At 40.8% G+C, this 15,603-nt stretch overlaps 1 protein-coding gene across 1 annotated transcript in view; it reads left to right on the top strand.

Annotated features, from left to right (window-relative positions):
• Positions 1–15,330, top strand: part of AFG1L (AFG1 like ATPase) — a 70,003-nt gene extending 54,673 nt beyond the window's left edge. The window contains exons 11-13 of the mRNA XM_060753143.2: positions 7,489–7,629; positions 11,554–11,670; positions 15,058–15,330. Of these exons, the coding sequence (XP_060609126.2) occupies positions 7,489–7,629; positions 11,554–11,670; positions 15,058–15,192 (393 nt within the window). The 3' untranslated portion in view covers positions 15,193–15,330. The remainder of the gene's footprint in view (positions 1–7,488; positions 7,630–11,553; positions 11,671–15,057) is intronic.
• Positions 15,331–15,603: the final 273 nt, after the last annotated feature.

Below are 15,603 nucleotides of genomic sequence, written 5' to 3'. Positions count from 1 at the left end.
TTATGAGGTAGGCTCATACTGTATGTCTCATGTACAAATTACTAACAGTATTATATAAAATTATTTTAAGCTATAAGGTACATATGAAATATTAATGATTTTCATGTCCCCAAACTAAGGCCAGTGGGCCAGATGTCGCCCTCCAAGATCATTTACCTGCCCCCCGCCCTAAACTTTAGACTTAGGGTCGCCCTAACTCTGAAACAACTTGAAGTCACAACAACAACAATCCTCATTAACTTGACTATCTCATCAGCCAAAAGCAGGCCTACACTTCCCATTGAAATACTGATAAGTTTATGTTGGTTAAAATTGTTTTTCATTTTAAATATTGTATGGTTCTTTCGTGTGTGTGTGTGTGTGTGTGTGTGGTTTTTTTTGCACCACAAATAAGATATGTGCAGTGTGCATGGGGCTTCATTCTTTTTTAAAAAAACAATAGTCCACCCCCCTAACAGCCTGAGGGACTGTGAACCAGCTCTCTGCTTAAAAAGTTTGAGGACCCCTGCAAACCCATAATAGAGTTTTCTTGGTGAAATTTGGCAGGGTGAGGTTGCCTTGTCTTCCTTCCTCTTAGATTCAGACTGAAAGAGTCTAACTTGCCCAAGGTCTCGAGTGGGCTTCCATTGCCAAAGGGGGAGGTGAACCCTGGCCTCCAGAGTAGTAATCCAATGTTCAAACCACTACACCATGCTGACACTATCTCATGCATGGAAATAACTGAGCCCTATTCAGACAATTTTGAAACCTAAACAAGAAGGGAGAGCAAACCAGCCATGCATCTTCCTGGTTCCATCTCCCTAAGTATGTGGAGGCACATTTCTAAAAGGGCAGCACATCACCTAAGTTTTGTTTTTTTGGGGGTTTTTTTGTTTTGTTTTTTTTCCGTCGTGTCAGGAGCGACTTGAGAAACTGAAGGTCGCTTCTGGTGTAAGAGAATTGGCTGTCTGCAAGGATTTGATGTTTTTATCATCCTTGTGGGAGGTTTCTCTCATGTCCCCACACAAGGAGCTGGGGTTGATAGAGGGAGGCCATCTGCCTCTCCCCGGACTCGATCCGGTCTTCAGTTCTGCCGGCACAGGAGTTTAACCCACTGCGCCACCAGGGGCTCCTATCACCTAAGTGGAGGCTCTCCACACAGCCGGGGAACTGGAAAATCCTGACAACACAGAGACTTAAAGATAGTGCAGGCTCTCATCTTCTACATGTGGAAGGCAGTGGAGATGGGGACAGTGGACAGGACTTGAGCATTCCTCCTTCTCATAAAGTTCTTTAATTCACATATTTAAAATATTTGAATTGGGCTTTTGTCTCTGTAGCTGTATCTTCAAAGAAGTTTTGCAAGTTGTTACATTTTCTAGTTGAATAACAGCTTTGAGATACTTTGACAAAGTTGATTTGTACAATGCAACTGCCACTTATTCTTGCCAAAGTTTGGTCCAGATCTGTCGTCGGCTTAGTTTCGTGCTCTCTGGATGCAGGGGGACTAGAAGGGCTTTTAAGAGCATGGCTGCTTTGAGTATTTCAAAATAAAGTCAAGATACGCAGTATACCTCTTAATGAATAATAAATCGTACAAGGAAGATTTCACAGATAATTACATTCTTACTTCCAGATTCTCTGGATGGTACAAAAAAAAAGCAATCTACCATCAAGTGGGTTATTTTTCCTTGTGTCGGTTCTGAGACAGGAGTCATGTGATCTTGGATTCTTTATCATTGACTGTCTCCCATCAGTTTTCAAAATCTTGCCTTGACAGCAGAGCTTTCCCTTCATCTCTGCATTGATTTCCTTTCTGCTTCTTTTAATTGACTTGATGTACTTATTATTTTCTATTCCCTTTTTGTCCTTTATGTTTACTTTTTATGCCACTACTGCCACTATTAATATCAATTCCACTTGAGAGAAAAGACCTTGCCTCTTTTCATCAGATACCAAATTGTTTGGGCTATCACTGTATCACTGCGAAAGGTTATGCTATTTTTAGAGATAATGAAATACACTGTGATTTTGGGACACTGCAATATTATGGGGAGCAGTGAATATTAAAACAGGTTGAAATTTGATAGCTTTACATTTGTTAGTTTGATAGACGAATGAATTGGACAGCTCACTCAAGCAGACTAAAGTAGATTAACAGCTCGGTGGGCCTGAATAGGCATGAATGCATTTTGAGCAAGTTTGACATTGATAAGAACCTACTTTCCAGCATTAAGAATTAGTAACAAATACACAGTAGTATTTCATATCATTTGCCTTTTACATAGCAAGAAAAAGAAGTCACCACATTCATCTCAAAAGTTCAAATGAATGTACTTCTAGAGCAGTACTTCCCAACCTTTTTTGACCAGGGACCACATTGACCTGGGACCACTCTCCAACATTAGTACCAAAAGAGTTACAAATCAGTTTTTGGTCAGCTTTAGATTTAGTTTGGTTATTTTGTGTGCTGATTCAGAAAATTGCAATCAACAAACCATATCAGCTCTAGTTTCTGATACAGCACATATGGCATCCAGTAGTCACCATCTGCTGGACCACAAAAAAACCATATTTCATAATCTAGAGCTGATGTGGTCTATCCAGTGCAGTTTTCTGAATCACTGCCCCAAATAACCCCAGGAACAGGCCTAAAAACAAAGGCACCAAGGCGCCTCTGCTTCCAAGTGCTACATGGAATGGCTCTGCTCAGAGGGAGGGAGGAGGAGAAGCAGCAGTCAGGAGGCTTGTTGTTGTGCCTTTTGTGGCTGGTCAGCCTCTCCCCTCCCAACATCCCCATTGCCTTGACACTATAAGAGGGTTTTGTGAGACCAGTCTCTCTAGTTGCAAAGGTGTAGTAATGGTGAGGCCGTTAACCATATTTTATTTCTTCAGGACCACAGGTTGGGACCACTGTTCCAGAGAAAGAAGGAACATTTTCCTAATAGATTACTTCCTATAAAGGCATCCTAAAATATATATTAATGTAAAACACCAATACAGTGTTTTATCAATTCTAAGATGTCATGGATTGTAAGATGCACACTAATTTCAGTACCGACAAAAGGTGGGGAGGGGGGAGCCTTACTTATATATCTACAAAAGCAGCCATGATTCTAAGACAGCCCATTGTTAGAGTTGTTTATATGGGGGAAAGTGCATCTTAGAATCAAGGAAGCACGGTAAAAGAATTTAGTCAGAACCAGAAGTATGGTGCTCTCCAAAATTTGTTTGAATCAGTGAATTATGGGGATGGGGACAGATGTGAAATTGTGATGATGTTCGAGAATGCTCCACTGTGAGTAAAGTGATGTTTGGTGGGCCCATGTGTACATATGTGTATGTGTGTGTGCATGCACGTATTTGCACACCACACTCATAAACACATACATATGTTTATTGTAACAGGATGTACTTATCAACAATGGGGTTATGGGAAAGCAGAGCTTTATCCGATAATCTTATTTGAAACTTGTGGTGGAACAACATGCTCAGAGATGATGCTATTTGAATTGCCATTGAGTATTCAAATCAGCTACTCATAGGGCAGATTTCAGGATAATTACTTCTTGAATATAGGTATTGTGTTGAGGTAGCTACTGAATGGTGCAGAAGCATTAAGCTCTTCAAAAACATGACATTTTCACAATAAATTATCTCAATATTAGAAGCTTTATAGGACCTAGAGTCCTACTAGTCATGTGCTAATCAATCTTGCATACAAAGAAAGACCTTGAACTCCAGATAAGATTCAGTAACTTGTCTGGCTCACTCAACGAAATTAAAGCCTTTCCCAACAAATGTAACTCAAGGATGCTTTTACAGAATAACCAGTTGCATTAATGAGACTCTGGATCTATGCAGTCTTCTCACTACTAATAATTAAGGACATTGTTCAAAGGTGCTCATTTGCAATTGCTGAGCAAATTGTGCATAGAGTGGACTCAAAGCCTAATCTCAGAATGGTTGATCTGTATGTGCCTCAGTTTGAAACTTTGGTATTTATAGTTAAAAGAATCTGTTGGTGTGCCAGGAGAGGCCATCTATTGACTTCTTGGTATCTGCTGGTTGTTGTTGTTGTTGTTCATTCATTCAGTTGTCTCCGACTCTTCGTGATCTCATGGACCAGCCCACGTCAGAGCTCCCTGTCGGCCGTCACCACCCCCAGCTCCTTCAAGGTCAGTCCAGTCACTTCAAGGATGCCATCCATCCATCTTGCCCTTGGTCGGCCCCTCTTCCTTTTACCTTCCACTTTCCCCAGCATAATTGTCTTCTCTAGGCTTTGCTGTCTCCTCATGATGTGGCCAAAGTACTTCAACTTTGTCTCTAGTATCTTTCCCTCCAATGAGTAGTTGGGTTTTATTTCCTGGAGGATGGACTGGTTGGATCTTCTTGCAGTCCAAGGCACTCTAAGGACTTTCCTCCAGCACCACAGTTCAAAGGCATCTATCTTCCTTCTCTCAGCCTTCCCTAAGGTCCAGCTCTCACATCCGTAGGTTACTACAGGGAATACCATGGCTTTGACTAGGCGGATCTTTGTTGCCAGTGTGATATCTCTACTCCTTACTATTTTATCGAGATTGGACATTGCTCTCCTCCCAAGAAGTAAGCGTCTTCTGATTTCCTGGCCACAGTCTGCATCTGCAGTAATCTTTGCACCTAGAAATACAAAGTCTGTCACGGCCTCCACATTTTCTCCCTCTATTTCCCAGTTGTCAATCATTCTTGTTGCCATAATCCTGGTTTTTTTTTACGTTTAGCTGCAACCTAGCTTTTGCGCTTTCTTCTTTCACCTTGATTAGAAGGCTCCTCAGCTCCTCCTCGCTTTCGGCCATCAGAGTGGTGTCATCTGCATATCTGAGTTGTTAATATTTCTTTCAACAATTTTCACCCCAGCTTTGCATTCATCAAGCCCCGCACATCGCATGATGTGTTCTGCATACAAGTTAAAAAGGTTGGGTGAGAGGATGCAGCCTTGCCATACGCCTTTCCCAATCTTGAACCAGTCTGTTGTTCCGTGGTCAGTTCTGACTGTTGCTACTTGGTCCTTGTACAGATTCCTCAGGAGAGAGACAAGGTAGCTTGGTATGCCCATCCCACCAAGAACTTGCCACAATTTATTATGATCCACACAGTCAAAGGCTTTAGAATAGTCAATGAAGCAGAAATAGATGTTTTTCTGAAACTCCCTGCCTTTCTCCATTATCCAGCGGATATTGGCAATCTGGTCTCTCGTTCCATATGCTGCTAGTCAGAGTAAATCATACTGAGTCAAATAGACCAGCCACCTAACCATTTTATAAGGCAGATTCCTGGGTTTACAATATGAAGCTGAATATCAAATTTCCATCAGCTTTATTTATAATTTGAAAGCATGCTGGCGTTATGCTTTGTACTTGTGAGTGTGATATTTAGTGACTTGTGCTCTTATTTCAAAGCATTTTAAAAAGATCACAGGTTATTTTGCCTATTTATAAGCTTTAGGGGTTCTCTTATTGCTAAGCATCTCAACATTCAAAATCTCATTGTCTTCAAAGATACACAGGTTCTTTTGCCAAGAACATACTTCCCATTCTCCGTGTCTATCTCCTCAGCAGATGTGTCCAACTCCCTCACAATGCCACCAAGGGAACATCAGCTGTCTGATAGCAGCTGGCAAGGCTGAAGGGATGCTGTTGAGAAGCTCTTGTGGCAGGCCACGTGTTTTCTGTGTTGAGGAGGATCTAATCCAGTGGCACTAGAGATTTTAAAAAACAAGTGGTGCAAAAGATCCTATGTTTTAATGTGTTGTACACCACTATTCAGAGACAAATCTATGTGGCTATAAAGGTAGTTCAGTAGTAACAAGAAATGTGTGTACTGAACTTATTTTTTCATGCGAAGGTTGAATAAATACTTTTTTTTAACATTTTATTTTAATTTTTGTGGTGTATCATAGGTTTCTATTGTCTTGCTCCCCAGGACACTGATCTCCATGCATGCTCACACATACACATATGCGCACACACACAATGCCTGATTTAAAATGTATTTAGCTTTCCATCTAGAAAAACGGTCCCTACTGGTTAACTACTTCATTAGATCTCCCCCTCGCCTTCCCAAAATATATAGCACTATGTTTTACCGTTCTTGTCTTTGAATATGTTCATATTCCACCTTTGACTGAAAACGCCCATTAAAAAAAAACAACTGCAATGGGTTAAACTCTTGTGCCAGCAGGACTACTGACCAATAGGTCCGTGGTTCAAATCTGGGGAGAGCGGGTTGAGCTCCCTTTGTCAATTCCAGCTCCCCATGTGGGGACAAGAGAGAAGCCTCCCACAAGGATAGTAAAACATCAAAAAAATCTGGGTGTCCACTGGGCAACCTCCTTGCAGACGGCCAATTCTCTCACACAAGAAGTGACTTGTTTCTCAAGTCGCTCCTGAAACAAACAAACAAACAAACAAACAAACAAAAAGCCAAATCTTCAGACGTTTCTTTTTAAAAGAGTTGAGAGAAGGAATAGCAAGATACAAAGGAAACCCAAAATCCGCCAGCCTGGATTCCAAATAAAATCATTGCTACCAATTTAACGTGGCCAGTTATGTGTTAAGAGTCCCAGGTTTCAGAATATTTGGACTATTCACAGCATAGAGGGTGGTTTCAACAAGTGCATGTTGACATTTAGTAAAATGTAGGGCCAGGGAGAATGGGAAAGGCTCTGGTAAATCTGCGTTCAGTCCCTTTGCAGAGAGTGATTACCTTGTCCAATAGAGGCAAAAGTGGAGAACAGAAAAAAATATCTTGTTCAGTCTTGGTGCCCATCTAGGTGCTAAGCAAAGAAGATACACTAAAGAGTGTTATTGAGCTACATTGTTTTATAGGGGTTTGTCATAGTTACTTATCAGATACTTTTGGATTGTAATTATACATTTGCAACTTATCTGTCAAATTCTTATGGTCGCTGTGTGATTTTGTGCAAGTTGCTTTGCTTTCAAAATAAACACCTTGGTAGATGAACGTTGTGAGAAGGGTCAGTTTCTATTAATAATCCAACAGTGGGATAAGAATTAGATCCCCCCCCCCCCCGGTACCCCATAATTACTACCCCCCCCCCCCCTTGAATCTTTTGCTTTGGCAGTGAAAAGACACAATAAATGCACATCACATTGGATCTTTTTTGGCCTGATGGGGAAAAAAAACTATTATAAAATTATTCCCTTGATGTTTTTTCTTAAACTTATCAATTTAAAAAAGTTGGAAAATGATTATTCAAATGAAATGCAAAACAATAAAATCCTTATCTCTTATTTTATAGATGCTGATGCACATTATTAGGAAATTGGTCAATTTGGGAAACAGTTATTAATTTAAGGAATTCATCTCTTAATTACACAGACTTTTCACCATAATGCAAAAAACCAAATAGTGTGTGTTCCACTGTAAGAAGATAGTGACATTTCAAAACATGATGCATGCCAATCTGTAGGTATTCTGACATGTCATATTTCTCATTTCCTTTTTCAGCCGCTTGGAGCCAGTGATTATTTGGAAATAGCTACCCATTTTGACCTAGTCTTTGTTCGTGACATACCTCTCTTTACAATGGCAAAAAGGACGCAAGCTCGACGTTTCATTACTCTCATTGATACATTTTATGACAAGAAGGTAGACACTTAGTTTGTAATGTTTAATGCATATAAATCTCACACACATGTCCCTGCTTCTGCGAAAATTAGCCATGCAATGAGGGGAAGTCATGGAAAAATTATGCTATGGAGTTATTACTTGAAGTTACAAAAGTAGTACCAGGGATATTAACTACTGAATTTCCCTATGAATGACTAAGCCTAATGCAAGCCATGATTGGATGTTATAATAAACATGGGAGCCATTTAAACCTTGGATTCTCCAATTATGAACAGTATTGCAGTTGCACACTCCTTAATGGCTTTTGATCTAAGATCTAAGGAAGTAATGCTACCCCTCTATTCTGCTTTGGTTAGACCACATCTGGAATATTGTGTCCAATTCTGGGCACCACAATTCAAGAGAGATATTGACAAGCTGGAATGTGTCCAGAGGAGGGCGACTAAAATGATCAAGGGTCTGGAGAACAAGCCCTATGAGGAGCAGCTTAGGGAACTGGGCATGTTTAGCCTGAAGAAGAGAAGGCTGAGAGGAGATATGATAGCCATGTATAAATATGTGAGAGGAAGCCACAGGGAGGAGGGAGCAAGCTTGTTTTCTGCTTCCTTGGAGACTAGGACGCGGAACAATGGCTTCAAACTACAAGAGAGGAGATTCCATCTGAACATTAGGAAGAACTTCCTGACTGTGAGAGCCGTTCAGCAGTGGAACTCTCTGCCCCGGAGTGTGGTGGAGGCTCCTTCTTTGGAAGCTTTTAAGCAGAGGCTGGATGGCCATTTGTCAGGGGTGATTTGAATGCAATATTCCTGCTTCTTGGCAGGGGGTTGGACTGGATGGCCCATGAGGTCTCTTCCAACTCTTTGATTCTATGATTCTATGATTACAGTATGAGTAGCTAAAGAAACCACTGCTATCATATTATTCATGCCCTCTGATTTCTTCATAGACAAACACACTACTTATCCATAACAAGCCAGGGTTGCCACAGTTCCTTGCCTTGTTATCTGAACATAGATAGATACCCAGTGCGCACCTTTGGGTGACTATCATAAATTTCCATTTAAAAACAATAGCTGCTTTAACAGGGGGACAGGGGGAATCTTGTCTAACTTTCAGTGTTGGATTAGTTTCTGCTAAGAGGAAATGGTTGTTCATGGAGATATTTTTAGAAATGACACTCTCATTTTCAGTCAGAAGTATTTCACTGTCTGTTATACTGCCTTAGTCTAAGGCCAAGTATGGGCAAACTCAGGTCTGGGGGTTGGATGCGGCCCCTTGGATTCTCTTCTCAGCCCCTCCTCTCTCACCGTCCTCCTTCTCTCTTTCCTTCCTTCTTCCTTCCCTTCCTTTTTCTCCCTCCCTCCTTCCTTTCCTTCCACCCTTTTGTCCTTCCTTCCCTCTATCCTCCCTCCTTCCCCCCTCTTTCTCCTTCCTTCCTTCCCTTTGTCTTTCCTTCCTTCCCTCTTCCCTCCCTCTTTCCCTTTCCTCCCTCCTTCCATTCCCTTCCACTCTTCCTTCCTTCTCTTCATCCTTCCCTCCCTTCCTCCTTTCCTCCTGGGGATGTTTTGCTGGTAGAAGATAAGGTAGAGAGGGAACATAAAAGCGATGTTTCAAGATTTAAAAGGGTGTCCCATTGTGGAGGAGGGGAAATTGATTTTCTATTGCTTTAGAGAACAGGTCACAAGGGAGCAATGGGTTCAAATGACAGGGAAAGAAATTTGGCTGAAAAGATCAGGAAGAACTTCCTGCAGAGTGGCATAGGTTGCCTCAGAGTGTGGTGGAGTCTCCTTCTCTGGAGGCTTTTCCACAGAGGCTGTCTATCAGGACTGCTTTGATTGTGCCTTCTTGCATGGCAGAGAGTTGGACTGGATGGCCCTTGTGTTTTCTTCCAACTCTAGGATTCTAGGATTATTTATCAGGATTAGGCAATACAGGGTCTAATGGATACTGTTTTACTCTCCCATCCACTATCTCACCCTGACCAAGACCAACCATTTTGGGATCCAAACGTTTCCTGTGTTTTCTTCTCTTTCTGCCTCCAAAAGAGAAGAGGAAAGGGCAGGGAGGGGACATGGGGAAAACCCCCTCCCAGTCCACCCACCCTGCTCTGGCCCACATATGGCCCCCAAATTAGAAAGTTTGCTCACGCCTGGCCTACGGTGTGTGTGGGCTATGGCTAGGTCATGCAATAGTTCTGTAATAAATATATAGATCGAGGGTGGGGAAAATGACTGTAATTTTGAAAGACATTAGGCTAAGCTCATGCCGAGACATAGGAGGCTCATGAACAGAATAGCCTTCATCTGTTTGCCCCATCACTTCTCTCCAAAGACCTGTTTCCTGAAGGTCTTGGTTTCTGCCATCACTACAATCTGTGGCAGATAATTCCACAAACTAAACTGAGAATACATTGCTTTTTCTAAATGTATTGCCAGTAATTTTAGTTAGTGATCTCAAATTCTAATGCTAAAAAGAAAATACTGCCCCATACTGCCTTCTCCAAACTAGGATTAATTGTAAAAGGAAGTTGTCAATATATCCTGTGCCCCCAACAATCTTCTGTCCACACAAATGATGTCCAAACTAACGTTCATGTTTTTGTTGTAGTCATTAAAGACCGCTAGGGTGTTTCATAGGCTGAATATCATACATGTCGCAATTGCCCAACTGGATGGTTGGTTTCAGTCACTCCAGGTGGCTGATCTGTTTCTGTTTTTGTGTTCTTTGCTTTTATTTCATCTAAAAGCATAATTCATAGTACACCAGACATTTCAGCCATCTTTTTTAGAAGTGATGGGACAAGTAAAATGTTAGTAGCCTTGCCCCAAAGCGAAATTAATTTTCACAGGGGGGCGGGATACTCTCAGTTTTTGCCTGAGTTGTCAGACCTGTGATGAAATAGTAATGATAAATGCAGCACTTAACTTGGATTTGCAAAGGTTTCAATCATGGAAGCAAAATCAGCAGTATTTAAACAACTAAAAAGGTTCCCTATATTTAAGCTGATGTTTTAAAAAAGTAATGGAAGACATTAAGGTTCACCCTATGTGTGATTATAGGCACACACTTAAATATTTATGCAATCAGGACATATCGATTATGATTAAAAACCCTTTGAAGAATGTCTTGGCACAGAAATCCAGTCTTTTTTTACACACACACACATACACACACACAACAACATTTTGGGCATGGAGCAGGGTCAATGTAGACCCAAAAGATGACTTTCTTGAAACAGGAAGGCTAAAAAATATGGTAAGTATTCTCTAGAGGGCATTTGAGGGCAATTATTGTCAGTGCAATGGTGCAGCTCTCCATTGTCTCTTATAGAGCTGATGTAGCACTCCAGCCTTCCACAGTCGCCCACCCTTAATGTCGCACTTCTGTTATGGAGATACGGCAGCTCCATTACTCAAAGCACAATAATATTTTATCACTGGAAGAATGACATTCTACATCCTTATAGAGAGCTACTTAAAGCCATCGTCTATACCACTGCTTCTTAAACTATGGGTTCAGAGACCAAATGGGGTCCCATTTTTTCCTGAATGTCACCTGTTTTAGATTTGTATACATATCTGTTGTGCAGTGTTTACAGTGGACTGCCGAAGCTACTTCGGCTGTACTTCATAAAAAGGGAAATCACCCTATATAGAATCACTTGGAAATGCTGATTTGTTATCAGTAATGTTTTGTTTTTTTTACCTATTTTATATGCCTATGCACCAAACATCACATAAACATTTCTTGGGTCAAAAAAGGTCCCGAGTGGAAAAGTTCAAGAAGCCCTGCTCTATACAATTTGCTACACATACCAATTGAAATGAATGAACTTTGGAATGTACTGTATTTCTTTTTAAAAAAACTCAAATGTAAAATCATTCAAAGGGAGAAATGGGAGTTATAAGTGATGGTGCCTTCAGCCATTTCCCTCTCTTCCAGGTGCGTATTGTCTGCTCTGCATCGGCTCCACTCGAAAGCATATTCAGTCAAGAACAGCACCATGACAGCAGACTGGACGAAAGCAGGGTCTTGATGGATGATTTGGGGTTGAGCCAGGTAAGCACTATGGACATCAGTGTCTTTGTTGCATGAGAGTATAATTAGCTTTGGAATGAGTATTGACACTATGGTATAACAAACAAAAAAAAGGTTCAATTGGCCATTCTGTTCCTTTTTGGCAGGTTCAATGTCACACTTCTTTTATTATAATTTAGCATAATTCTAGAGACACGTTTCATCTTTGTTAGCAATATGTTTTTAATATGCTAGAAGTATTGGGTCAGTTCCATGTTGTAATAAAAGTTCAGATTTGATGAAATTCCATTTAGCTGTGTTTTCCCTTCAAGTTAAAAGATTTGGAACCAAGTTATAGTCAAGTGGAAGAGAGGGGTGCTCTTCAATGTCCTTCATTTTGGGTTCATACAGTTTGCAACCACTTCTGGAACATGGCCATACAGCCCAGAAAACTCACAGCAGCTCAAAGAAGTCATTGTGAATGCCCATACATTATTGTTTATTATCGTTTAAATATTTGCATTATGCAGTTTGTGATAATCCATCTGTATCATGAATCCAAAAATGTAGCCATTTTCTACAGAGTTATTGCTCTTTGTAGAAAATGGCTATCACTGTTTCACTTGTTGCTAAATGAGGGGAACAGGCAAAACCACTTCTGAGCATTCTTTGTCTAAGAAAACTATGACATCCAGAGATCACCATAAGTTGACTGGCAACTGGAAGGCATATTAATACGTGCGTAACAGCATTTTTGTGTATAGATTTTGAAGATAAATATGGTTGCTTGAAATAACACAGTAAATACTTTTGGAGTGTTGCTGAACCCATGCAGTTTGGTCTTTATATTATTGACCTTCCAAGGTAACAATTATGGTGAGGTAAACCAATAGTACCACCTTTAATGTCAACCATAAATGCATATGAAAAATGCTGGCAGTGTCTGCATCATACAGATATACCATATTTTATCACACCAGAGTCATATTTTGGGGGGCTTTTTTCGGCCAAAAACAGAGGGGTACGACTATTATGCAATCAAAAGGTCAGTGTACTTCTGGCAGACAGTCTTCATACAGCGTATCCAGTGCAGGAAGAGCAGCATCACCTGCTGTATAGTCAGACTAGCACAGGAAAGTCATGCGATCGGGGAAACCTGGAATCTTTCCCATGCTGGCTTGACTGCATAGAGCAGGCGAAGCTGTCTTCCTGCACTGGCTACACTGTATGCAGGTTGTCTGCCAGCAGTACATTGACGCAATTAATCATGGCTGTGACAATTACGTGAGGAGAGGAAAAACACCGATTTTGGGAGTATTATGCAGTGGTGATTATTGTGCTGTGAAAGACAGGTATTCCCACCCTCAAATAATGATGCTGTGGGAAGTTGAGCTAAATATGACATTCTCTTAATGGCCTTTTTGACCCCCCCCCCCCCAAAGCCATCTGTGTTGTGCAGACCTTACATCAGCAGTACTTGGACATGACTTTAGAAACATTTCCTAAATAGTATGCAGTTATTGTTGTGGCACAACTGTGTTTTTCTGAAACGGCATCTATGTGATGACGTTGCAGTGGCTTAAACACATTTATACTTGGATACCTTAATGTAATGTAATGGCATCCTTGAAGTGACTGAATTGACCTTGAAGGAACTGGGGGTGGTGACGGCCGACAGGGAGCTCTGGCATGGGCTGGTCCATGAGGTCACGAAGAGTCAGAGACGACTGAAAGAATGAACAACAACACCTTAATGTACAGAAACTTACTCTTGGCATCTTCCAAAGCAATAATCATCTATCTGGGGTGGAGGATATGTACATTCAACTTATGCATTGCTCTTTTAAATGTTGGATTTCACAGAAAAATGTCCTAATCTATTCTTGGAATAAATACTTAATTACAACATTGGAACCATTTTTGTGTAGGAGGGACTAGTAATATGTTTACATCAAATATTGCACACACGTGTACACATCAAAATATAATACAAAGGCTCACAATATGACCTGGAAAATTTAGTGCGGATCTGTAATCCATTGTGCAAATGGCAAAGGGGGGCTGCTATCTTTATTCCATTTTGTCAGAGATGTATGGGTGCCTAAGAAATGAGATGTAAGAACTGTGTCCTGCAAAGAACCTGGGCCAGAAGCTGATGGAACCAGAAGCATGTTCTTGGTCTTCAGGAAGATAATAAACACAAGATATTACAAATACTACTATATTTATTGAGGTGTTATTTGCCATCATAAATCTGGAATATCTTAAGGAGCCCCTCGAGTTGGCACGAAGATTACTGCAGAAGCAGGTTTCAGTCAGAAAATCAGAAGCAATGACCAATCTCGATAAAATTGTGAAGAGTAGAGACATCACACTGGCAACAAAGGTCCACATAGTTAAAGCAATGCTATTCCTCGTAGCAACTTATGGATGCGAGATCTGGACCATAGCGAAGGCTGAGCGAAGGAAGAGACACTTTTGAACTGTGGTGTTGGAGATAAATCCTGAGAGCGCCTTGGACCACAAGAAGATCAAACCAGTTCATAATCCAGGAAATAAAGCCCGACTGCTCACTGGAGGGAAGGATATTAGAGGCAAAGGTGAAGTACTTTGGCCACATAATGAGAAGACAAGAAAGCTTGGAGAAGACAATGATGCTGGGGAAAATGGAAGGAAAAAGGAAGAAGGGCAGACCAAGGGCAAGATGGCATGGATGGTATCCTTGAAGTGACTGGGTTGACTTTGAAAAAACTGGGGGTGGCCATGGCCGACAAGGAGCTCTGGCGTGGGCTAGTCCATGAGGTCATGAAGACTCAGAAGCAACTAAACAAATAAACAATGAGTAGGCTGAAATGGGTCCATATAAGCTTGATGCTCTGGCACTTTAGTTGTGAATTGATGGCAGCTGATTTTAACTACAGATGGTCTGCATTTTAAAATTGTGTTATTTTATGTGTTAATAGTGGTTGTTTTTTTAAAATAATTTTTATGTGATATTGTTTTATATTCATGTATCATTTTATGTTATATACTGCCCTTAGTGTGCCTTGTGGCAGGATATAAATAAATTTTATTATTAGTAGTTTATTATTAACAAAACAGTTCATGTTGTAGGGCTAAACTACAGAATGTGTTGCCCTGAGGTTGAGAGACTGTGACTTGTCTGAAGCCACCCAGTTGGTTTGTGTGGCCAAGCAGGGATTAAACCCACATCTCCTTGTGTGCTAGAACACCACTCACACCAAGACACCACACTGGCTTGCTGTATGTTAGCTTGAAAGTAAAAGGGCTAGTAATCCAGAACTATACTCTGACATGACAACATGAAATATTTCTGAGCCACAAGGTTTTTCTATCGATGGTTTTCTATCGAAATGTTTTTTTCACACTTCTTACATCTTTGTGTTCTTTGTCTTCACCTCTCTGTAGGATTCAGCGAGCGCCCTTTCTATGTTCACGGGAGAAGAAGAGATTTTTGCATTTCAGCGGACCATCTCGCGCCTCACCGAAATGCAGACTGAACAGTACTGGAATGATGGAGACAGGAGCAAAAAACCTCTATAGCTGTAAAGCCAGCAAAACAACTAGATGTGGATCTCATGAAGAAGAACAGTTCTACATTGTACATTATTTTTAGGTGCTTTGTGTGCCATTCCTGGGAGAAAGCAGGATATAAATAAAGTATACTATTAATAAATTAAAGGCGTACTCACCAATATTGCACTTTATCACTGAAACCATTGGGGTTTTTTTTGCGGGGTTTTAAATTAAAACCATTTTAACTGGTATACTAGTGGGGATGGATTTTATAGCTGTATGTATATGGGAATTTTTTTCTCCAACGTAATATGAAGCCTTGTTGTGTTTCAGATTGAAATTGAATGGGAAGGACAGCAGTGACATGTGTATAGTGTCAGAGTGAAACATATAGAAATACTTGTAAGCCAATGGCTGACACAAATGAAAGGCAAAAAT

Source organism: Anolis sagrei, chromosome 1 (genome assembly GCF_037176765.1).
Source record: "Anolis sagrei isolate rAnoSag1 chromosome 1, rAnoSag1.mat, whole genome shotgun sequence".
Lineage (NCBI taxonomy): Eukaryota > Metazoa > Chordata > Lepidosauria > Squamata > Dactyloidae > Anolis > Anolis sagrei.
This window is presented reverse-complemented; position numbering and strand designations above follow the sequence as displayed.